The sequence below is a fragment of the Xenopus tropicalis genome, chromosome 9 (assembly GCF_000004195.4).
Source record: "Xenopus tropicalis strain Nigerian chromosome 9, UCB_Xtro_10.0, whole genome shotgun sequence".
Lineage (NCBI taxonomy): Eukaryota > Metazoa > Chordata > Amphibia > Anura > Pipidae > Xenopus > Xenopus tropicalis.
This window is the reverse complement of record NC_030685.2, coordinates 2,335,510-2,359,820: the sequence shown is the minus strand read 5'-3', so window position 1 is coordinate 2,359,820 and position 24,311 is coordinate 2,335,510. Positions and strand designations below refer to the sequence as shown.

Here is a 24,311-nt window from a genome sequence, read left to right as displayed (position 1 = left end):
GTAAGTACAGAATGTTGGGGGGGAGGGGTAAGTACTGAATATTGGGGGGGTAAGTACAGAATGTTGGGGGGGAGGGGTAAGTACTGAATATTGGGGGGGTAAGTACAGAATGTTGGGGGGGAGGGGTAAGTACTGAATATTGGGGGGTAAGTACAGAATGTTGGGGGGAGGGGTAAGTACTGAATATTGGGGGGTAAGTACAGAATGTTGGGGGGGAGGGGTAAGTACTGAATATTGGGGGTAAGTACAGAATGTTGGGGGGGGAGGGGTAAGTACAGAATATTGGGGGGTAAGTACAGAATGTTGGGGGGGAGGGGTAAGTACTGAATATTGGGGGGGTAAGTACAGAATGTTGGGGGGGAGGGGTAAGTGGTTGCAGTTGGGAGATGGGGAAGTGGTGTCTGTTTATTGAAAAGGGAAATGAATGAAGAAACTGATGTTGCACCACTGAGGGGTGAGAGGTCTGGGGGGGGGCAGTGTGAGGGGGTGGGGGGGGTAAGTGTGGGGGGGGTGGGGAAACAAAAATATGAGGCAGAGGTGAGTAGGGGCAGATAGAGATGAGAAGGGGGAGAGGAATACATAAGTGGGGGCAGATATGATTGGGTGGGGAATACAGGGATGGGCAGGGGCAGATAAGTGGGGCAGATTTGGTTGGGTGGGGAATACAGGGATGGGCAGGGGCAGATAGGTAAGTAGGGGCTAACAGAGACGAGAGAGAGATGAATGGGGCAAAGAAAAATGAGTAGGAGCAAATGGAGATGACATGGGGCAGAAAGAGATAAATGGGGCAAATTGAGATGAATAGAGGGAGATAGATATGGGGCATTCGGGGATATAGAGATGACAAGGGGCAGATAAAGATGCGTGGGGGCAGATAGACATAAGTAGGGGCAGATAGACATAAGTAGGGGCAGAGATGACATGGGGCAGATAGAGGTTAGTAGGGGCAGATAGACATAAGTAGGGGCAGAGATGACATGGGGCAGATAGAGGTTAGTAGGGGCAGATAGACATAAGTAGGGGCAGAGATGACATGGGGCAGATAGAGGTTAGTAGGGGCAGATAGACATAAGTAGGGGCAGAGATGACATGGGGCAGATAGAGATTAGTAGGGGCAGATAGACATAAGAAGGGGCAGAGATGACATGGGGCAGATAGAGATTAGTAGGGGCAGATAGACACAAGTAGGGGCAGAGATGACATGGGGCAGATAGAGATTAGTAGGGGCAGATAGACATAAGTAGGGGCAGAGATGACATGGGGCAGATAGAGGTTAGTAGGGGCAGATAGACATAAGAAGGGGCAGAGATGACATGGGGCAGATAGAGGTTAGTAGGGGTAGATAGACATAAGTAGGGGCAGAGATGACATGGGGCAGATAGAGATTAGTAGGGGCAGATAGACATAAGTAGGGGCAGAGATGACATGGGGCAGATAGAGATTAGTAGGGGCAGATAGACATAAGAAGGGGCAGAGATGACATGGGGCAGATAGAGATTAGTAGGGGCAGATAGAGATTAGTAGGGGCAGATAGACATAAGTAGGGGCAGAGATGACATGGGGCAGATAGAGATTAGTAGGGGCAGAGATGACATGGGGCAGATAGAGATTAGTAGGGGCATATAGACATAAGAAGGGGCAGAGATGACATGGGGCAGATAGAGGTTAGTAGGGGCATATAGACATAAGAAGGGGCAGAGATGACATGGGGCAGATAGAGGTTAGTAGGGGCAGATAGGGTTAAGAAGGGTGATACAGAGTTGGGGCTATTTTCCCTTTAACCCCTTGATGTTCCATGCACCCACCATCACTCTCTCTGCAGCAGTTATTAACCCTTTCCTGCCCAGTGCTTATATGCGGCCCCTCTCCCAGTATCAGGCCCCTGTCTATTAACTCCTTCCTGCCAGTGATCTACAGACTATGAGTCCATTGATACTTTCATTTCAGTGCAGAACCCCTTTAACCCCTTATTGCCAAGGGCATTGCCCCATTAACCCCTTTGTACATAAAACATCACCCTATTGGTGCTCCCCGGCCCTGGGTTTTTTGCCTTAACAAACTGCAAGGGTGCTGCAGATGATTGCGCTATTAACCCCTCCTGTGCTGGATATGAGGGAAGGGTGCAGCCCTAGTTTCCTGCCCACCCCCTGTCTCTTGCCGAGAATCTTTTAGAAAAGAAGAACTTGTGAGAGAGACAGAGAGAGAGCGAGCGAGAGCGAGAGGGCAGGAAGTGACTGGCTCTGAGCATCTGACCCACAGCACCGGGACCCACAGGTACAGTCTGGGGCAGGAGAGGGTTAATCAGGGCACAGGCTTGTGCAGGAGGGGGTTAATCAGGGCAGAAGTGCATTAATCAGGGCAAAGACTGGGGCAAATGAGGGTTAATTAGGGCACAGACTGGGGCATGTGAGGGTTAATCAAAGCACAGACTGGGGCATGTGAGGGTTAATCAAGGCACAGACTGGGGCATGTGAGGGTTAATCAAGGCACAGACTGGGGCAGTGAAAGGTTAATCAGGGCACAGACTGGGGCAGTGAAAGGTTAATCAGGGCACAGACTGGGGAAAGTGAGGGTTAATCAGGGTACAGATGGGGCTGAGAGGGTTAATCAGGGCACAGATGGGGCTGAGAGCGTTAATCAGGGCACAGACGGGGCTGAGAAGGTTAATCAGGGCACAGAGTGGGACAGTGAAAGGTTAATCAGGGCAGACGGGGCTGAGAGGGTTAATCCGGTCACAGGTCTGAGCAGGAAGGGGTTAATCAGGAAGGGCAGTAGAAGCTCATCATGCCCCAGGCTGGGGTAGGAAAGTAATTCACACCCCAAATGGGGCACAAAATGAGGGTTGGACACGGGGTCACTCTTCTCCCCTATATTTCCTCTCACTCACCTTCCTCTGTCACTCACTCTCACACTCATTCATGCACTCACTCACACTCTCTCCCACCCTCTGACTCCCTCTCATTCACTTTCACCCCATAACTCACTCTCTTCCCCTTCACTCACTCACTCTCTTCCCCTTCACTCACTCACTCTCTTCCCCTTCACTCACTCACTCTCTTCCCCTTCACTCACTCACTCTCTTCCCCTTCACTCACTCTCTTCCCCTTCACTCACTCACTCTCTTCCCCTTCACTCACTCACTCACTCACTCACTCTCTTCCCATTCACTCACTCACTCTCTTCCCCTTCACTCACTCACTCTCTTCCTCTTCACTCACTCACTCACTCACTCTCTTCCCCTTCACTCACTCACTCTCTTCCCCTTCACTCACTCACTCTCTTCCCTTTCACTCACTCACTCTCTCCTCTCACCCTGCCATCACCGTCTCCCACTCACTTTTTCCACCTCACTCACTCACTCTCTCCCCACCTTTCCTCTCAGTCTCCCCCCTCAATCCCCCTGTTGCCCCTCACTTACTGACACTCTTGCCTCCCTCACTTTCATCCCTTCTGCACTCACTCACACTCACTCTCTGGGTGCCGCACTCTGTGGCATATACTCCCACTCTTACCCCCCATGTACCACTCACTGCCTCACTCACTCTCCTGCCTCACTCACTCTCCTGCCTCACTCACTACCTCACTCTCCTGCCTCACTCACCCCAGTCTACTTGCCCCACTCATTTGCACCCCTACGCTCTGCGCTATATTTCCTCTTGCCCCTATTGCATTTGATTCCCCTCATTTTTCCCATGATCCTCTCTCCCCCCCGCAGGCCGCACCATGAGCAGGAAGGTTGTGCGCACCAGTAAGTTCCGCCATGTTTTTGGCCAAGCCGTGAAAGCCGACCAATGTTACGACGACATCCGCGTCTCCCAGAACACCTGGGACTCCAACTTCTGCTGCGTCAATCCCAAGTTCCTGGCCATCGTGGTGGAGGCCAGCGGGGGGGGCGCCTTCATGGTTCTGCCTCTCTCTAAGGTGAGTCACTCACCTGTACAGGTAGGGGAGAAAACTGAGCAAGCACTCACCCAGGAGCTGAGTGGGGCACATTGTTGTTAGTGAGTGAGAGAGGCAGGAAGTGAGTGAGGGAATACTAAATATTGGGGGAGGGGGAGGGGTAAGTGAGTTATTGGCATGTGAGTGAGCAGGGATGAGGGTGAGTGAGCTGTCAGTGTGAGTGCAGTGGGAAATTTGTAGAACACTATAGTGAGTGGGTAGGTTGTGAGGGGAGCAGGTGAGTACTGGGGGGTGAGTAGGAGCGGGGGGCGTGCACGTGTGAGTGGCTGAGCACAGAGCGGCAGGATGTGGTTGCTACAGGATGCTGAGGGCGGGAGGTGCAGGTGCGAAGTAGACACTCACAGGCAGAGAGGGACGTGCGCCGACACCAAACAGCCCCGGAGAGAGGATTTATACTGTGGCACAGTGAGAACTTAGAGCCCAGCTGAGGGGGGGAAGAAATATAGCACGCTCAGTCCACTTCCTGTGCTTTCAGGAACTATTGCTGTCTGCTTGAGAGCTCATCCTCCCAGAATTTATAGGTGTTCACCCTAAAATAAATGAGGGAGACACCAAGTGTCCCGCAGGCTGAGGTTTGTCCTGTTTGAGCTTAGTGCAGGCTGAGGTTTGTCCTGTTTGAGCTTAGTGCAGGCTGAGGTTTGTCCTGTTTGAGCTTAGTGCAGGGAGAGGTTTGTCCTGTTTGAGCCTAGTGCAGGCAGAGGTTTGTCCTGTTTGAGCTTAGTGCAGGCAGAGGTTTGTCCTATTTGAGCTTAGTGCAGGCTGAGGTTTGTCCTGTTTGAGCTAAGTCCAGGCAGAGGTTTGTCCTGTTTGAGCTTAGTGCAGGCTGAGGTTTGTCCTATTTGAGCTTAGTGCAGGCTGAGGTTTGTCCTGTTTGAGCTTAGTGCAGGCAGAGGTTTGTCCTGTTTGAGCTTAGTGCAGGCAGAGGTTTGTCCTGTTTGAGCTTAGTGCAGGCAGAGGTTTGTCCTGTTTGAGCTTAGTGCAGGCTGAGGTTTGTCCTGTTTGAGCTTAGTGCAGGCAGAAGTTTGTCCTGTTTGAGCTTAGTGCAGGCTGAGGTTTGTCCTGTTTGAGCTTAGTGCAGGCTGAGGTTTGTCCTGTTTGAGCTTAGTGCAGGCAGAGGTTCCTCCTGTTTGAGCTTAGTGCAGGCTGAGGTTTGTCCTGTTTGAGCTTAGTGCAGGCTGAGGTTTGTCCTGTTTGAGCTTAGTGCAGGCTGAGGTTTGTCCTGTTTGAGCTTAGTGCAGGCAGAGGTTCCTCCTGTTTGAGCTTAGTGCAGGCAGAGGTTCCTCCTGTTTGAGCTTAGTGCAGGGAGAGGTTTGTCCTGTTTAAGCTTAGTGCAGGCAGAGGTTCCTCCTGTTTGAGCTTAGTGCAGGGAGAGGTTTGTCCTGTTTGAGCTTAGTGCAGGCAGAGGTTCCTCCTGTTTGAGCTTAGTGCAGGGAGAGGTTAGTCCTGTTTGAGCTTAGTGCAGACAGAGGTTTGTCCTATTTGAGCTTAGTGCAGGGAGAGGTTTGTCCTGTTTGAGCTTAGTGCAGGCAGAGGTTCCTCCTGTTTGAGCTTAGTGCAGACAGAGGTTCCTCCTGTTTGAGCTTAGTGCAGGGAGAGGTTTGTCCTGTTTGAGCTTAGTGCAGGCAGAGGTTCCTCCTGTTTGAGCTTAGTGCAGGGAGAGGTTAGTCCTGTTTGAGCTTAGTGCAGACAGAGGTTTGTCCTATTTGAGCTTAGTGCAGGGAGAGGTTTGTCCTGTTTGAGCTTAGTGCAGGCAGAGGTTCCTCCTGTTTGAGCTTAGTGCAGACAGAGGTTCCTCCTGTTTGAGCTTAGTGCAGGGAAAGGTTTGTCCTGTTTAAGCTTAGTGCAGGCAGAGGTTCCTCCTGTTTGAGCTTAGTGCAGGGAGAGGTTTGTCCTGTTTGAGCTTAGTGCAGGCAGAGGTTCCTCCTGTTTGAGCTTAGTGCAGGCTGAGGTTTGTCCTGTTTGATCTTAGTGCAGGCAGAGGTTCCTCCTGTTTGAGCTTAGTGCAGGCTGAGGTTTGTCCTGTTTGAGCTTAGTGCAGGCAGAGGTTTGTCCTGTTTGAGCCTAGTGCAGGGAGAGGTTTGTCCTGTTTGAGCTTAGTGCAGGCTGAGGTTTGTCCTGTTTGAGCTTAGTGCAGGCTGAGGTTTGTCCTGTTTGAGCTTAGTGCAGGGAGAGGTTTGTCCTGTTTGAGCCTAGTGCAGGCAGAGGTTTGTTCCTGTTTGAGCTTAGTGCAGGGAGAGGTTTGTCCTGTTTGAGCTTAGTGCAGGCTGAGGTTTGTCCTGTTTGAGCTTAGTGCAGGCAGAGGTTCCTCCTGTTTGAGCTTAGTGCAGGCAGAGGTTCCTCCTGTTTGAGCTTAGTGCAGGCAGAGGTTTGTCCTATTTGAGCTTAGTGCAGGCTGAGGTTTGTCCTGTTTGAGCTAAGTGCAGGCAGAGGTTTGTCCTGTTTGAGCTTAGTGCAGGTAGAGGTTTGTCCTATTTGAGCTTAGTGCAGGCAGAGGTTCCTCCTGTTTGAGCTTAGTGCAGACAGAGGTTTGTCCTGTTTGAGCTTAGTGCAGGCAGAGGTTTGTCCTATTTGAGCTTAGTGCAGGCTGAGGTTTGTCCTGTTTGAGCTAAGTGCAGGCAGAGGTTTGTCCTGTTTGAGCTTAGTGCAGGCTGAGGTTTGTCCTATTTGAGCTTAGTGCAGGCTGAGGTTTGTCCTGTTTGAGCTTAGTGCAGGCAGAGGTTTGTCCTGTTTGAGCTTAGTGCAGGCAGAGGTTTGTCCTGTTTGAGCTTAGTGCAGGCAGAGGTTCCTCCTGTTTGAGCTTAGTGCAGGGAGAGGTTTGTCCTGTTTGAGCTTAGTGCAGGCAGAGGTTTGTCCTGTTTGAGCTTAGTGCAGGCAGAGGTTTGTCCTGTTTGAGCTTAGTGCAGGCAGAGGTTTGTCCTGTTTGAGCTTAGTGCAGGGAGAGGTTTGTCCTGTTTGAGCTTAGTGCAGGCAGAGGTTTGTCCTGTTTGAGCTTAGTGAAGGCAGAGGTTTATTCTATTTGAGCTTAGTGCAGGCAGAGGTTTGTCCTGTTTGGGCTTAGTGCAGGCAGAGGTTTGTCCTATTTGAGCTTAGTGCAGGGAGAGGTTTGTCCTGTTTGAGCTTAGTGCAGGGAGAGGTTTGTCCTGTTTGAGCTTAGTGCAGGCAGAGGTTCCTCCTGTTTGAGCTTAGTGCAGGGAGATGTTTATCCTGTTTGAGCTTAGTGCAGGCAGAGGTTTGTCCTGTTTGAGCTTAGTGCAGGCAGAGGTTCCTCCTGTTTGAGCTTAGTGCAGGGAGAGGATTGTCCTGTTTGAGCTTAGTGCAGGCAGAGGTTTGTCCTATTTGAGCTTAGATCAGACAGAGGTTTGTCCTGTTTGAGCTTAGTGCAGGCAGAGGTTTGTCCTATTTGAGCTTAGTGCAGACAGAGGTTTGTCCTGTTTGAGCTTAGTGCAGGCAGAGGTTTGTCCTATTTGAGCTTAGTGCAGACAAAGGTTTGTCCTTTTTGAGCTTAGTGCAGACAGAGGTTCCTCCTGTTTGAGCTTAGTGCAGGGAGAGGTTTGTCCTATTTGAGCTTAGTGCAGACAGAGGTTTGTCCTGTTTGTGCTTAGTGCAGGCAGAGGTTTGTCCTATTTGAGCTTAGTGCAGGCAGAGGTTCCTCCTGTTTGAGCTTAGTGCAGACAGAGGTTTGTCCTATTTCAGCTTAGTGCAGACAGAGGTTTGTCTTGTTTGAGCTTAGTGCAGGCAGAGGTTCCTCCTGTTTGAGCTTAGTGCAGGCAGAGGTTTGTCCTATTTGAGCTTAGTGCAGACAGAGGTTTGTCCTGTTTGAGCTTAGTGCAGGGAGAGGTTTGTCCTGTTTGAGCTTAGTGCAGGCAGAGGTTCCTCCTGTTTGAGCTTAGTGCAGGGAGAGGTTTGTCCTGTTTGAGCTTAGTGCAGGGAGAGGTTTGTCCTGTTTGAGCCTAGTGCAGGGAGATGTGTATCCTGTTTGAGCTTAGTGCAGGCAGAGGTTTGTCCTGTTTGAGCTTAGTGCAGGCAGAGGTTCCTCCTGTTTGAGCTTAGTGCAGGGAGAGGTTTGTCCTGTTTGAGCTTAGTGCAGGGAGAGGTTTGTCCTGTTTGAGCTTAGTGCAGGGAGAGGTTTGTCCTGTTTGAGCTTAGTGCAGGGAGAGGTTTGTCCTGTTTGAGCTTAGTGCAGGGAGAGGTTTGTCCTGTTTGAGCCTAGTGCAGGCAGAGGTTTGTCCTGTTTGAGCTTAGTGCAGGGAGAGGTTTGTCCTGTTTGAGCCTAGTGCAGGGAGAGGTTTGTCCTGTTTGAGCTTAGTGCAGGGAGAGGTTTGTCCTGTTTGATCTTAGTGCAGGGAGAGGTTTGTCCTGTTTGAGCTTAGTGCAGGGAGAGGTTCCTCCTGTTTGAGCTTAGTGCAGGGAGAGGTGCCTTCTTTTTGAGCTTAGTGCAGGCAGAGGTTCCTCCTGTTTGAGCTTAGTGCAGGGAGAGGTTTGTCCTGTTTGAGCTTAGTGCAGGGAGAGGTTTGTCCTGTTTGAGTTTAGTGCAGGGAGAGGTGCCTCCTGTTTGAGCTTAGTGCAGGCAGAGGTTTGTCCTGTTTGAGCTTAGTGCAGGCAGAGGTTCCTCCTGTTTGAGCTTAGTGCAGGGAGAGGTTTGTCCTGTTTGAGCTTAGTGCAGGGAGAGGTTTGTCCTGTTTGAGCTTAGTGCAGGGAGAGGTTTGTCCTGTTTGAGCTTAGTGCAGGGAGAGGTTTGTCCTGTTTGAGCTTAGTGCAGGCAGAGGTTTGTCCTGTTTGAGCTTAGTGCAGGCAGAGGTTTGTCCTATTTGAGCTTAGTGCAGGCAGAGGTTCCTCCTGTTTGAGCTTAGTGCAGGCAGAGGTTCCTCCTGTTTGAGCTTAGTGCAGGGAGAGGTTTGTCCTATTTGAGCTTAGTGCAGGGAGAGGTTTGTCCTGTTTGAGCTTAGTGCAGGCAGAGGTTTGTCCTATTTGAGCTTAGTGCAGACAGAGGTTTGTCCTGTTTGAGCTTAGTGCAGGCAGAGGTTTGTCCTATTTGAGCTTAGTGCAGACAGAGGTTTGTCCTGTTTGAGCTTAGTGCAGACAGAGGTTTGTCCTATTTGAGCTTAGTGCAGACAGAGGTTTGTCCTGTTTGAGCTTAGTGCAGGCAGAGGTTCCTCCTGTTTGAGCTTAGTGCAGGGAGAGGTTTGTCCTGTTTGAGCTTAGTGCAGGGAGAGGTTTGTCCTGTTTGAGCTTAGTGCAGGGAGAGGTTTGTCCTGTTTGAGCTTAGTGCAGGCAGATGTTTGTCTTGTTTGAGCTTAGTGCAGGCAGATGTTTATCCTGTTTGAGCTTAGTGCAGGCAGAGGTTTGTCCTGTTTGAGCTTAGTGCAGGCAGATGTTTATCCTGTTTGAGCTTAGTGCAGGCAGAGGTTTGTCCTGTTTGAGCTTAGTGCAGGCAGAGGTTTGTCCTGTTTGAGCTTAGTGCAGGCAGATGTTTGTCCTGTTTGAGCTTAGTGCAGGCAGATGTTTTTCCTGTTTGAGCTTAGTGCAGGCAGATGTTTGTCCTGTTTGAGCTTAGTGCAGGCAGAGGTTTGTCCTATTTGAGCTTAGTGCAGGCAGATGTTTGTCCTATTTGAGCTTAGTGCAGGCAGAGGTTTGTCTTGTTTGAGCTTAGTGCAGGCAGAGGTTTATCCTGTTTGAGCTTAGTGCAGGCAGAGGTTTGTCCTGTTTGAGCTTAGTGCAGGCAGAGGTTTGTCCTGTTTGAGCTTAGTGCAGGCAGAGGTTTGTCCTGTTTGAGCTTAGTGCAGGCAGAGGTTTGTCCTGTTTCAGCTTAGTGCAGGCAGAGGTTTGTCCTGTTTGAGCTTAGTGCAGGCAGAGGTTTGTCATGTTTGAGCTTTTTGCAGGGAGAGGTTTGTCCTGTTTGAGCTTAGTGCAGGCAGAGGTTCCTCCTGTTTGAGCTTAGTGCAGGCAGAGGTTCCTCCTGTTTGAGCTTAGTGCAGGCAGAGGTTTGTCCTGTTTGAGCTTAGTGCAGGCAGAGGTTTGTCCTGTTTGAGCTTAGTGCAGGCAGAGGTTTGTCCTGTTTGAGCTTAGTGCAGGCAGAGGTTCCTCCTGTTTGAGCTTAGTGCAGGCAGAGGTTGTCCTGTTGAGCTAGTGCAGGGAGAGGTTTGTCCTGTTTTAGCCTAGTGCAGGGAGAGGTTTGTCCTGTTTGAGCTTAGTGCAGGGAGAGGTTTGTCCTGTTTGAGCTTAGTGCAGAGAGAGGTTTGTCCTGTTTGAGCCTAGTGCTGAGAGAGGTTTGTCCTGTTTGAGCTTAGTGCAGACAGAGGTTTGTCCTGTTTTAGCTTAGTGCAGACAGAGGTTTGACCTGTTTGAGCCTAGTGCAGAGAGAGGTTTGTCCTGTTTGAGCTTAGTGCAGACAGAGGTTTGTCCTGTTTGAGCTTAGTGCAGACAGAGGTTTGTCCTGTTTGAGCCTAGTGCAGGGAGAGGTTTGTCCTATTTGAGCTTAGTGCAGGCAGAGGTTAGTCCTGTTTGAGCTTAGTGCAGGCAGAGGTTTGTCCTGTTTGAGCTTAGTGCAGGCAGAGGTTTGTCCTGTTTGAGCTTAGTGCAGGCAGAGGTTTGTCCTGTTTGAGCTTAGTGCAGGCAGAGGTTCCTCCTGTTTGAGCTTAGTGCAGGCTGAGGTTTGTCCTGTTTGAGCTTTTTGCAGGGAGAGGTTTGTCCTGTTTGAGCTTAGTGCAGGCAGAGGTTTGTCCTGTTTGAGCTTTTTGCAGGGAGAGGTTTGTCCTGTTTGAGCTTAGTGCAGGCAGAGGTCCCTCCTGTTTGAGCTTAGTGCAGGCAGAGGTTCCTCCTGTTTGAGCTTAGTGCAGGCAGAGGTTTGTCCTGTTTGAGCTTAGTGCAGGCAGAGGTTTGTCCTGTTTGAGCTTAGTGCAGGCAGAGGTTTGTCCTGTTTGAGCTTTTTGCAGGGAGAGGTTTGTCCTGTTTGAGCTTAGTGCAGGCAGAGGTTCCTCCTGTTTGAGCTTAGTGCAGGCAGAGGTTCCTCCTGTTTGAGCTTAGTGCAGGCAGAGGTTTGTCCTGTTTGAGCTTAGTGCAGGCAGAGGTTTGTCCTGTTTGGGCTTAGTGCAGGGAGAGGTTTGTCCTGTTTGAGCTTAGTGCAGGGAGAGGTTTGTCCTGTTTGAGCTTAGTGCAGGCAGAGGTTTGTCTTGTTTGAGCCTAGTGCAGGGAGAGGTTTGTCCTGTTTGAGCTTAGTGCAGGCAGAGGTTTGTCCATTTTGAGCTTAGTGCAGACAGAGGTTTGTCCTGTTTGAGCCTAGTGCAGAGAGAGGTTTGTCCTGTTTGAGCTTAGTGCAGGCAGAGGTTTGTCCTGTTTGAGCTTAGTGCAGGCAGACGTTAGTCCTGTTTGAGCTTAGTGCAGGCAGAGGTTAGTCCTGTTTTAGCTTAGTGCAGGGAGAGATTTGTTCTGTTGGAGCTTAGTGCAGGGAGATGTTTGTCCTGTTTGAGCTTAGTAGTAGTTACTATAGGGATGTATAGTTACTATAAGGATGGGTAGTTACTATAGGGATGGGTAGTTACTATAGGGATGGGTAGTTAATATAGGGATGGGTAGTTACTATAGGGATGGGTAGTTAATATAGGGATGGGTATTTACTATAAGGATGGATAGTTACTATAAGGATGGGTAGTTACTATAGGGATGGGTAGTTACTATAGGGATGGGTAGTTAATATAGGGATGGGTAGTTAATATAAGGATGGGTAGTTACTATAAGGATGGGTAGTTACTATAGGGATGGGTAGTTAATATAAGGATGGGTAGTTACTATAGGGATGGGTAGTTACTATAAGGATGGGTAGTTACTATAGGGATGGGTAGTTAATATAAGGATGGGTAGTTACTATAGGGATGGGTAGTTACTATAGGGATGGGTAGTTAATATAAGGATGGGTAGTTACTATAGGGATGGGTAGTTACTATAGGGATGGGTAGTTAATATAAGGATGGGTAGTTACTATAGGGATGGGTAGTTACTATAAGGATGGGTAGTTACTATAGGGATGGGTAGTTACTATAGGGATGGGTAGTTAATATAAGGATGGGTAGTTACTATAGGGATGGGTAGTTACTATAAGGATGGGTAGTTACTATAGGGATGGGTAGTTACTATAGGGATGGGTAGTTACTATAAGGATGGGTAGTTACTATAGGGATGGGTAGTTACTATAGGGATGGGTAGTTAATATAAGGATGGGTAGTTACTATAGGGATGGGTAGTTACTATAAGGATGGGTAGTTACTATAAGGATGGGTAGTTACTATAGGGATGGGTAGTTGATATAGAGGAGTTGAAGTTCAGGCCCAGATGACAGTCGGTCAGTAGCGGATAGAGATAGGCCAGACAATGGCCCCAGTGTGTTCCCATGATGCTGTGAGTGAGTTTGGGGGGAGGTTCCCTCCCCAGGGAGAATCTTATGATCAGCAAAGTAAATGTGTGATGGATTAACCCCTGCAGCGCCTGACATTATACTGCAAACTGAATAAAGAGATAGGTCACATGATCTCCCCATGACTGCAGCTCAGGCCGACAATGGAGCGGGGTCAGTTAGTAACTGGGGGGCAGATAGTGGCTCTAATGGGGGGTACGTAGGGGCATCTTCCTCCCCCTCCCTCCCTGTATTCATTTACCATGTGACCGGCGCCAGGTGATGGTTTGAAGTTGGCGCCAGTGGGGGCAGATGTCCCAGGATGCATTGCAGCGTGGGTGTGAGAGTGTCGGTGCCGCAGAGAGAGGAAGTGTCACACCGCAGCTCATTCTTCTCCTTATTTGGTCTGTCTCTGCGCCTGTCTCTTGTGTGACACCCCCAGCAACCCCGGGCCGGGGGGGGGTATTAGGGGCCTATTTATCCCTCTATCCCCCCCATCATTAGCACCCCAACACTCTCTGTGTCACACCCCCAGCAACGCCGGGCCGGGGGGGGGGTATTAGGGGCCTATTTATCCCTCTATCCCCCCCCCATCATTAGCACCCCAACACTCTCTGTGTCACACCCCCAGCAACGCCGGGCCGGGGGGGGGGTATTAGGGGCCTATTTATCCCTCTATCCCCCCCCCATCATTAGCACCCCAACACTCTCTGTGTCACACCCCCAGCAACGCCGGGCCGGGGGGGTATTAGGGGCCTATTTATCCCTGTATCCCCCCCCATCATTAGCACCCCAACACTCTCTGCCCCCCACTGATGGTGCAAATGGGGGGTATAGTGTTATGGGGTCCCCTATTGCCCCCCCACGTGGGTTTAACCCTTTCAGTGCTGGCAGTGCTATCAATAAGGGAGGTGGGAAGGCGGCACCCCCAGTATCTGCTGATCAGAAGCCCCAATGAGGGCACAGCAGGTCCGTGGCTGCTAAATGGAAATGAGCCGCCCCCTGCTGGCTGCCCCCAGAATAACATCCGCTGAGGGTTGCCCCCCCCCCCGTGCTTATAGGGAGGAGCTTAGCAGTGCCAGGGCCATGTTATTTCCCATTTGGGCTCCACTCAGTGGCTAGTGGGCTGCCTGGTGCCCAGAGCCCGTGGGGGCGGCCACTAGAGGTCACTGTTTCACTGGAAACATAGGAATGAGCACTAACGGGCAGAATAACCTACAGATATAGGAAGGGTTTGCTTCCCCTTTAATAGGCAGATGAGCAACGTGAGTGACAGTCTCTGTTCCCTCCGCAGACGGGGCGTCTGGACAAGTCCCAGCCGGTGGTTTGTGGGCACACCGCGCCCGTCCTGGATATCGACTGGTGCCCCCATAACGACAACGTCATTGCTAGTGGCTCAGAGGACTGCAGTGTGATGGTAAGGGCCCCGGGGCATTGTGGGTATAGAGAGGGGTTGGTAAGGGCCCCAGGGCATTGTGGGTATAGAGAGAGGTTGGTAAGGGCCCCGGGGCATTGTGGGTATAGAGAGGGGTTGGTAAGGGCCCCGGGGCATTGTGGGTATAGAGAGAGGATGGTAAGGGCCCCGGGGCATTGTGGGTATAGAGAGAGGTTGGTAAGGGCCCCGGGGCATTGTGGGTATAGAGAGGGGTTGGTAAGGGCCCCGGGGCATTGTGGGTATAGAGAGAGGATGGTAAGGGCCCCGGGGCATTGTGGGTATAGAGAGGGGTTGGTAAGGGCCCCGGGGCATTGTGGGTATAGAGAGGGGTTGGTAAGGGCCCCGGGGCATTGTGGGTATAGAGAGGGGTTGGTAAGGGCCCCGGGGCATTGTGGGTATAGAGAGGGGTTGGTAAGGGCCCCGGGGCATTGTGGGTATAAGCATATATACACGGGCTCTGCCTATTGCAGGTGTGGGAGATTCCGGACGGGGGGCTGACCCGCTCTCTCACAGAACCACTGGTCACACTGGAGGGACACACGAAGCGAGTGGGTATAGTCTTGTGGCACCCCACTGCTCTGAATGTTCTGCTGAGTGCAGGTAAGTGGGGGGCTCGGGGGGTGGGGGGGGAGTCCCAGAAGGTTATGGCTGCGAGACCTGCACTGTTGGTTTGGGTGCAGATAGTATGAGGGCTGGGCAGGCAGTTAGTGTGAGGGCTGGCAGTTAGTGTGAGGGCAGGCAGTTAGTGTGAGGGCTGGGCAGGCAGTTGGTGTGAGGGCTGGGCAGGCAGTTAGTGTGAGGGCTGGGCAGGCAGTTGGTGTGAGGGCTGGGCAGGCAGTTGGTGTGAGGGCTGGGCAGGCAGTTGGTGTGAGGGCTGGGCAGGCAGTTGGTGTGAGGGCTGGGCAGGCAGTTGGTGTGAGGGCAGGGCAGGCAGTTAGTGTGAGGGCTGGGCAGGCAGTTGGTGTGAGGGCTGGGCAGGCAGTTGGTGTGAGGGCTGGGCAGGCAGTTAGTGTGAGGGCTGGGCAGGCAGTTGGTGTGAGGGCTGGGCAGGCAGTTAGTGTGAGGGCTGGGCAGGCAGTTGGTGTGAGGGCTGGGCAGGCAGTTGGTGTGAGGGCTGGGCAGGCAGTTGGTGTGAGGGCTGGGCAGGCAGTTTGTGTGAGGGCAGGGCAGGCAGTTAGTGTGAGGGCTGGGCAGGCAGTTGGTGTGAGGGCTGGGCAGGCAGTTAGTGTGAGGGCTGGGCAGGCAGTTGGTGTGAGGGCTGGGCAGGCAGTTGGTGTGAGGGCTGGGCAGGCAGTTGGTGTGAGGGCAGGGCAGGCAGTTAGTGTGAGGGCTGGGCAGGCAGTTAGTGTGAGGGCTGGGCAGGCAGTTAGTGTGAGGGCTGGGCAGGCAGTTGGTGTGAGGGCTGGGCAGGCAGTTGGTGTGAGGGCTGGGCAGGCAGTTGGTGTGAGGGCTGGGCAGGCAGTTGGTGTGAGGGCTGGGCAGGCAGTTGGTGTGAGGGCTGGGCAGGCAGTTAGTGTGAGGGCTGGGCAGGCAGTTAGTGTGAGGGCTGGGCAGGCAGTTGGTGTGAGGGCTGGGCAGGCAGTTGGTGTGAGGGCTGGGCAGGCAGTTGGTGTGAGGGCTGGGCAGGCAGTTGGTGTGAGGGCTGGGCAGGCAGTTGGTGTGAGGGCAGGGCAGGCAGTTAGTGTGAGGGCTGGGCAGGCAGTTGGTGTGAGGGCTGGGCAGGCAGTTGGTGTGAGGGCTGGGCAGGCAGTTTGGTGTGAGGGCTGGGCAGGCAGTTGGTGTGAGGGCTGGGCAGGCAGTTAGTGTGAGGGCTGGGCAGGCAGTTGGTGTGAGGGCTGGGCAGGCAGTTAGTGTGAGGGCTGGGCAGGCAGTTGGTGTGAGGGCTGGCAGGCAGTTTGTGTGAGGGCAGGGCAGGCAGTTAGTGTGAGGGCTGGGCAGGCAGTTGGTGTGAGGGCTGGGCAGGCAGTTAGTGTGAGGGCTGGGCAGGCAGTTGGTGTGAGGGCTGGGCAGGGCAGTTGGTGTGAGGGCTGGGCAGGCAGTTGGTGTGAGGGCAGGGCAGGCAGTTAGTGTGAGGGCTGGGCAGGCAGTTAGTGTGAGGGCTGGGCAGGCAGTTAGTGTGAGGGCTGGGCAGGCAGTTGGTGTGAGGGCTGGGCAGGCAGTTGGTGTGAGGGCTGGGCAGGCAGTTGGTGTGAGGGCTGGGCAGGCAGTTGGTGTGAGGGCTGGGCAGGCAGTTGGTGTGAGGGCAGGGCAGGCAGTTAGTGTGAGGGCTGGGCAGGCAGTTGGTGTGAGGGCAGGGCAGGCAGTTAGTGTGAGGGCTGGGCAGGCAGTTGGTGTGAGGGCTGGGCAGGCAGTTAGTGTGAGGGCTGGGCAGGCAGTTGGTGTGAGGGCTGGGCAGGCAGTTGGGGGCTGGGTGCCAGCAGACAGTAGCCGGGTATCTCCCCTGTCTCGCCAGGCTGTGACAATCTGATCATGATCTGGGACGTGGGCACCGGGCAGGGCATTATCTCTATAGAGACGCACCCCGACCTCATATACAGCGCGGCCTGGAACCTCAGCGGCAGCCTCCTCTGCACCTCCTGTAAGGACAAGAAGATCCGCCTCATTGAGCCCCGGAGCGGCAGGATTGAAGCCGTGAGTTTGCCAGGCTTGTGCCACCCGCGCCCACTGGGAATGGGCATCTCACTTGTTCCCTTTATAGATAATATCTAGATAATACGCCCACGGGAGACTGGCACCACTTTGTGCCCATATGAAACCCAGTGTACCCGGGCAATGTACCCACTGGGGAAATGTATCCACTGCGGGCAATGTACCCACTGAGGGCAATGTACCCACTGAGGGCAATGTACCCACTGAGGCAATGTACCCACTGAGGGCAATGTACCCACTGAGGCAATGTACCCACTGAGGGCAATGTACCCACTGAGGCAATGTACCCACTGAGGCAATGTACCCACTGAGGCAATGTACCCACTGTGGGCAATGTACCCACTGAGACAATGTACCCACTGTGGGCAATGTACCCACTGAGGCAATGTACCCACTGAGGCAATGTACCCACTGAGGCAATGTACCCACTGTGGGCAATGTACCCACTGAGGCAATGTACCCACTGAGGCAATGTACCCACTGAGGCAATGTACCCACTGTGGGCAATGTACCCACTGAGGCAATGTACCCACTGTGGGCAATGTACCCACTGAGGCAATGTACCCACTGAGGCAATGTACCCACTGAGGCAATGTACCCACTGAGGCAATGTACCCACTGTGGGCAATGTACCCACTGAGGCAATGTACCCACTGAGGCAATGTACCCACTGTGGGCAATGTACCCACTGAGGCAATGTACCCACTGAGGCAATGTACCCACTGAGGCAATGTACCCACTGAGGGCAATGTACCCACTGTGGGCAATGTACCCACTGAGGCAATGTACCCACTGAGGCAATGTACCCACTGCGGGCAATGTACCCACTGAGGCAATGTACCCACTGAGGCAATGTACCCACTGAGGCAATGTATCCACTGCGGGCAATGTACCCACTGCGGGCAATGTACCCACTGCGGGCAATGTACCCACTGGGGGCAATGTACCCACTGAGGCAATGTACCCACTGAGGGCAATGTACCCACTGAGGCAATGTACCCACTGAGGGCAATGTACCCACTGAGGCAATGTACCCACTGAGGGCAATGTACCCACTGAGGCAATGTACCCACTGAGGCAATGTACCCACTGTGGGCAATGTACCCACTGAGGCAATGTACCCACTGAGGCAATGTACCCACTGAGGCAATGTACCCACTGGGGGAAATGTACCCACTGCAGGCAAAGTACCCACTGAGGCAATGTACCCACTAAGGGGAAATGTACCCACTAAGAGGAAATGTACCCACTAAGGGGAAATGTACCCACTGAGGGCAATGTACCCACTGGGGCAATGTACCCACTGAGGAAATGTACCCACTGCGGGCAATGTACCCACTGCGGGCAATGTACCCACTGGGGGCAATGTACCCACTGGGGGAAATGTACCCACTGCGGGCAATGTACCCACTAAGGGGAAATGTACCCACTAAGGGGAAATGTACCCACTAAGGGGAAATGTACCCACTGAGGGCAATGTACCCACTGAGGAAATGTACCCACTGCGGGCAATGTACCCACTGGGGGAAATGTACCCACTGGGGGAAATGTACCCACTGCGGGCAATGTACCCACTAAGGGGAAATGTACCCACTAAGGGGAAATGTACCCACTGGTGGCAATGTACCCACTGAGGGCAATGTACCCACTGCGGCAATGTACCCACTGTGGGCAATGTACCCACTGAGGCAATGTACCCACTGTGGGCAATGTACCCACTGAGGCAATGTACCCACTGAGGGCAATGTACCCACTGTGGGCAATGTACCCACTGAGGAAATGTACCCACTGCGGGCAATGTACCCACTGCGGGCAATGTACCCACTGGGGGCAATGTACCCACTGGGGGAAATGTACCCACTGCGGGCAATGTACCCACTAAGGGGAAATGTACCCACTAAGGGGAAATGTACCCACTGAGGGCAATGTACCCACTGAGGAAATGTACCCACTGCGGGCAATGTACCCACTGGGGGAAATGTACCCACTGGGGGAAATGTACCCACTGCGGGCAATGTACCCACTAAGGGGAAATGTACCCACTAAGGGGAAATGTACCCACTGGTGGCAATGTACCCACTGAGGGCAATGTACCCACTGCGGCAATGTACCCACTGTGGGCAATGTACCCACTGAGGCAATGTACCCACTGTGGGCAATGTACCCACTGAGGCAATGTACCCACTGAGGGCAATGTACCCACTGTGGGCAATGTACCCACTGAGACAATGTACCCACTGAGGCAATGTACCCACTGAGGCAATGTACCCACTAAGGGGAAATGTACCCACTAAGGGGAAATGTACCCACTAAGGGGAAATGTACCCACTGAGGCAATGTACCCACTGAGGGCAATTCATCTGGTCATTTCTAGCTGGTATCATACCCAAGGCTTATACACTGCCCAGCCTGGCATGTACTGGTGCCCTCTATGTGCCACGTTTCAGTCCCACCCTCTCGCCCTTTAACAGGAGAAGGAGAAGCCCCACGAGGGCAGCCGGCCGGTCCGCGCCATCTTTGTCTCTGATGATCAAATACTGACCACTGGGTTCAGCCGGATGAGTGAGAGACAAGTAGCTCTGTGGGACCTGGTGAGTGGGGTCTGTGGGAAGTGGGGTCTGTGGGACCTGGTGAGTGGGGTCTGTGGGAAGTGGGGTCTGTGGGACCTGGTGAGTGGGGTCTGTGAGACCTGGTGAGTGGGGTCTGTGGGAAGTGGGGTCTGTGGGAAGTGGTGAGTGGGGTCTGTGGGAAGTGGTGAGTGGGGTCTGTGGGACCTGGTGAGTGGGGTCTGTGGGACCTGGTGAGTGGGGTCTGTGGGAAGTGGTGAGTGGGGTCTGTGGGACCTGGTGAGTGGGGTCTGTGGGACCTGGTGAGTGGGGTCTGTGGGAAGTGGTGAGTGGGGTCTGTGGGACCTGGTGAGTGGGGTCTGTGGGAACTGGTGAGTGGGGTCTGTGGGACCTGGTGAGTGGGGTCTGTGGGACCTGGTGAGTGGGGTCTGTGGGACCTGGTGAGTGGGGTCTGTGGGAAGTGGTGAGTGGGGTCTGTGGGACCTGGTGAGTGGGGTTTGTGGGACCTGGTGAGTGGGGTCTGTGAGACCTGGTGAGTGGGGTCTGTGGGAAGTGGGGTCTGTGGGACCTGGTGAGTGGGGTCTGTGGGAAGTGGTGAGTGGGGTCTGTGGGACCTGGTGAGTGGGGTCTGTGGGACTGGTGAGTGGGGTCTGTGGGACCTGGTGAGTGGGGTCTGTGGGAAGTGGTGAGTGGGGTCTGTGGGACCTGGTGAGTGGGGTCTGTGGGACCTGGTGAGTGGGGTCTGTGGGAAGTGGTGAGTGGGGTCTGTGGGACCTGGTGAGTGGGGTCTGTGGGAACTGGTGAGTGGGGTCTGTGGGACCTGGTGAGTGGGGTCTGTGGGAAGTGGTGAGTGGGGTCTGTGGGACCTGGTGAGTGGGGTCTGTGGGAAGTGGTGAGTGGGGTCTGTGGGAAGTGGTGAGTGGGGTCTGTGGGAAGTGGTGAGTGGGGTCTGTGGGACCTGGTGAGTGGGGTCTGTGGGAAGTGGTGAGTGGGGTCTGTGGGACCTGGTGAGTGGGGTCTGTGGGACCTGGTGAGTGGGGTCTGTGGGAACTGGTGAGTGGGGTCTGTGGGACCTGGTGAGTGGGGTCTGTGGGACCTGGTGAGTGGGGTCTGTGGGAAGTGGTGGGTGGGCACTGTAGGAAGTGGTGGCTGGGGCACTGTGGAACCTGGTGAGTGGGGTCTGTGGGAAGTGGTGGGTGGGGCACTGTGGGAAGTGGTGGGTGGGGCACTGTGGGACCTGGTGGGTGGGGCACTGTGGGACCTGGTGGGTGGGGCACTGTGGGAAGTGGTGGGTGGGGCACTGTGGGAAGTGGTGGGTGGGGCACTGTGGGAAGTGGTGGGTGGGGCACTGTGGGACCTGGTGGGTGGGGCACTGTGGGAAGTGGTGGGTGGGGCACTGTGGGAGCTGGTGGGTGGGGCTGTGGGGGAAGGGCCGGGTGAGGGACATTACAGTACGGGGGCACCCACTCTCCTTTCCCCCCACAGAAGTCCCTGGGGGAGCCCCTGACCCTACAGGAGTTGGACACCAGCAGTGGGGTGCTCATTCCCTTCTTCGACCCCGACACCAACGTGGTGTATCTGTGCGGGAAGGTAAGTGGCTCTTACCCCTGGGGGCAAATGGGCAGTGTCTGTATCCGCCTGACTCCGCCCCTCTCCCGCTGACAGGGGGACAGCAGTATCCGCTACTTCGAGGTGACGGACGAGCCCCCCTACGTGCACTACCTGTCCCTGTACAGCAGTAAGGAGTCCCAGCGGGGGATGGGCTACATGCCCAAACGGGGCCTCGAGGTCAACAAGTGCGAGATTGCCCGGTGAGTTCTGCCCCTCTGCCCCCCTGCCCAACTGCCCCCCTGCCCAACTCCCCCTCTGCCCAACTGCCCCCCTGCCCAACTGCCCCCCTGCCCAACTGCCCCTCTGCCCGACTGCCCCCTGCCCGACTGCCCCCTGCCCAACTCCCCCTCTGCCCAACTGCCCCCCTGCCCAACTGCCCCCCTGCCCAACTGCCCCTCTGCCCAACTGCCCCTCACTGAATATGTACTTACACCTTGTCCCCCCCAGACCATTTCACCCCACCCCCAACAGACCATTTTTCCCCGCCCCTGCAGAGCATTTCACCCTGCCCCCCATCCAGCAGACAATTTCTCCCCGCCCCCCACCCAGCAGACCATTTCTCCCCGCCCCCCACCCAGCAGACCATTTCTCCCCGCCCCCCACCCCCACAGACCATTTCTCCCCGCCCCCCACCCAGCAGACCATTTCTCCCGCCCCCTGCAGACCATTTCACCCCGCCCCTGCAGACCATTTCTCCCCGCCCCCCACCCAGCAGACCATTTCTCCCCACCCCTGCAGACCATTTCACCCCGCCCCTGCAGACCATTTCTCCCCGCCCCCCCACCCCGCAGACCATTTCTCCCCGCCCCCCACCCCGCAGACCATTTCTCCCCGCCCCCTGCAGACCATTTCTCCCCGCCCCCCACCCCGCAGACCATTTCTCCCCGCCCCCTGCAGACCATTTCTCCCCGCCCCCCACCCCGCAGACCATTTCTCCCCGCCCCCCACCCCGCAGACCATTTCTCCCCGCCCCCAGACCATTACAGACCCGGCTCACTGGCGCCCCCTGGTTCTGTTTCAGGTTCTACAAGCTGCATGAGAGGAAGTGTGAGCCCATAATAATGACTGTGCCCAGGAAGGTAAATGAGCAGCAAGTACCCCCCCCCGGGGCTATAGGGGCAACACCCACCTTGGATAGGGCACATGGGGGCATATGATTAACCCTCGTGGGTTTGGGGTAATGGAGTTGGGTGGGTATATAATTAACCCCCAGAGGGCAAGGGGGGCAGCAGGGTTAGAAGACTTGCCCCCCCCACACTGACTCTCTTCCCCTCCGCCAGTCGGACCTTTTCCAGGAGGATTTGTACCCCGACACTGTGGGGCCCGACCCCGCCCTGACGGCAGAGGAGTGGCTTGGGGGCAAGAACGCCGACCCCCTGCTCATCTCTTTGCGGGAAGGTTACGCCCCGAGCAAGAGCCGCGAACTCAAAGTCACCAAGAACGTCCTCAATACTCGGCTCCCCAAGCGGGTCGGCTCCAACGAGGCTGGAACTCAGGTAAGAGACCCCCCCAGATAATCCCCCCCCTTATCCAAACCTGACCCAGAACCCATGGGAAGAACCATCTCCATCCCGTCTGGCACTGTTGCTATAGCAACCGACCCCTTCTCCGAACCGACCTATCAGTGAGTTCTCAGGTGCGGGGTCGGCAGTCAGAGCTGATTATGGACCAATCAGTCACTCGGGGACCCACATAAAGGCTCCTTGTGGTTACACACAGAGGGGAAGTGGAACGGGGCAGAACAGTTCTAGGTTATGTGGGAGGAGCCAGTTTGCAGAAGAGATGCAAAGGGGGTGGGGTTATGGTTAATTCTGTGCAGGGGATTGGCTCAGAGCTGCCCCAATGGCACGCACCCCAGGTCACTGGGTTATATGCAAAGTAGGTGAGGGGGCGGGGCTTTCTGCCCAGGAACTGAGGAAATCTGCTCTTCCATATAGACCTTAGTGAAACTAAGGGGGGGGGGGAGTTTACTGGGGGTCAGACAAGGCGGGGTTACTATCCCACCCCATATGACCTGCTGATCTGATTGAGCCAATCTCTCCCCAATTGCAGGAGTCGGCGCTGGAGCAGATCCTGGGGGAGATAAAGCAGCTGAAAGCCACATTGCAGGGACTGGAGCAGCGAGTGGCAGAGCTGGAGCAGAAAGCGGCCAATTAGCTGCACCGACAGGAGATCCACCCATCAACCCCCCCCCCCATTCCAAACCAGAGAAACCAAATTCTAATACATTGCACTGAATGGTACAGTACACACTGATTGGAGTCTTGCTTTAAACAAATTCCTGCTTCTGCCCAAAAGTGCCCAGCCGGCCTCTCCCCAAAAGTGCCCAACCGGCCTCTCCCCGAGGCGCCCAGCCGGCCTCTCCCCAAAAGTACCCAGCCGGCCTCTCCCCAAGGTGCCCAGCCGGCCTCTCCCCAAAAGTACCCAGCCGGCCTCTCCCCAAAAGTACCCAGCCGGCCTCTCCCCAAGGTACCCAGCCGGCCTCTCCCCAAGGTGCCCAGCCGGCCTCTCCCCAAGGTGCCCAGCCGGCCTCTCCCCAAAAGTACCCAGCCGGCCTCTCCCCAAGGTACCCAGCCGGCCTCTCCCCAAGGTGCCCAGCCGGCCTCTCCCCAAGGTGCCCAGCCGGCCTCTCCCCAAAAGTGCCCAACCGGCCTCTCCCCGAGGCGCCCACCCGGCCTCTCCCCAAAAGTACCCAGCCGGCCTCTCCCCAAAAGTGCCCAACCGGCCTCTCCCCGAGGCGCCCACCCGGCCTCTCCCCAAAAGTACCCAGCCGGCCTCTCCCCAAAAGTGCCCAGCCGGCCTCTCCCCAAAAGTGCCCAACCGGCCTCTCCCCGAGGCGCCCACCCGGCCTCTCCCCAAAAGTACCCAGCCGGCCTCTCCCCAAAAGTGCCCAGCCGGCCTCTCCCCGAGGCGCCCAGCCGGCCTCTCCCCAAAAGTGCCCAGCCGGCCTCTCCCCGAGGCGCCCAGCCGGCCTCTCCCCAAAAGCGCCCAGCCGGCCTCTCCCCAAAAGTGCCCAGCCGGCCTCTCCCCGAGGCGCCCAGCCGGCCTCTCCCCAAAAGCGCCCAGCCGGCCTCTCCCCAAAAGCGCCCAGCCGGCCTCTCCCCAAAAGCGCCCAGCCGGCCTCTCCCCGAGGCGCCCAGCCGGCCTCTCCCCGAGGCGCCCAGCCGGCCTCTCCCCGAGGCGCCCAGCCGGCCTCTCCCCGAGGGGGTCTGCTTGCAGAATAGAGTAAGTGCAGGGAGGCACCCTAGGGGCGGATCTCAGCGGGCCGTACCTTCCCCGCTGCCCATGCCCCGGGGGGCCGTACCTTCCCCGCTGCCCATGCCCCGGGGGGCCGTACCTTCCCCGCTGCCCAGGGTATCAGAAGCTTCCGGATGCCAATGATTGGTGCCACTGTACAAGGAAAGCTCGGGGTACGATGCCGCCAGACTGGGCACCACACAGTTATTCTGCCACGGACAGGCAGGACTAATACCCCCAGCATCCCTGCACGATAGCTGCCTGCCAACATTTGCCCAGGCTAGGGTAGGTAGAGTCAATATGCCCCCAGCGCCCAGATTGAAAGCTTGGGGGGTTGGGGCAATTGCCCAATGTGTCCCTTCCTGCCCCAGAACCAATATCTCAACCTTTTGCCAATAAACATAAAGTGCGACTCACAAGTGTTGTTGTGTGATGTGGGGCAGGGGCAGTGCCAGCCGGGGGTACC

General features: G+C 55.1%; 1 protein-coding gene across 4 annotated transcripts; it reads left to right on the top strand.

Moving 5' to 3' along the window:
* The first annotated feature begins 1,750 nt into the window (after window positions 1–1,750).
* Window positions 1,751–24,261, top strand: coro1a (coronin, actin binding protein, 1A). 4 transcript variants are annotated; one of them, XM_031892594.1, is made up of 12 exons: window positions 1,751–2,274; window positions 3,716–3,921; window positions 13,641–13,763; window positions 14,252–14,381; window positions 16,234–16,412; window positions 18,902–19,021; window positions 20,483–20,587; window positions 20,663–20,808; window positions 21,630–21,687; window positions 21,889–22,104; window positions 22,661–23,028; window positions 23,102–24,261. In XM_031892594.1, the coding sequence occupies exons 2-11, from the start codon at window positions 3,724–3,726 to the stop codon at window positions 22,763–22,765; spliced, it is 1,380 nt and encodes a 459-aa protein (XP_031748454.1). In that variant the 5' UTR covers window positions 1,751–2,274; window positions 3,716–3,723; the 3' UTR covers window positions 22,766–23,028; window positions 23,102–24,261.
* Window positions 24,262–24,311: the final 50 nt, after the last annotated feature.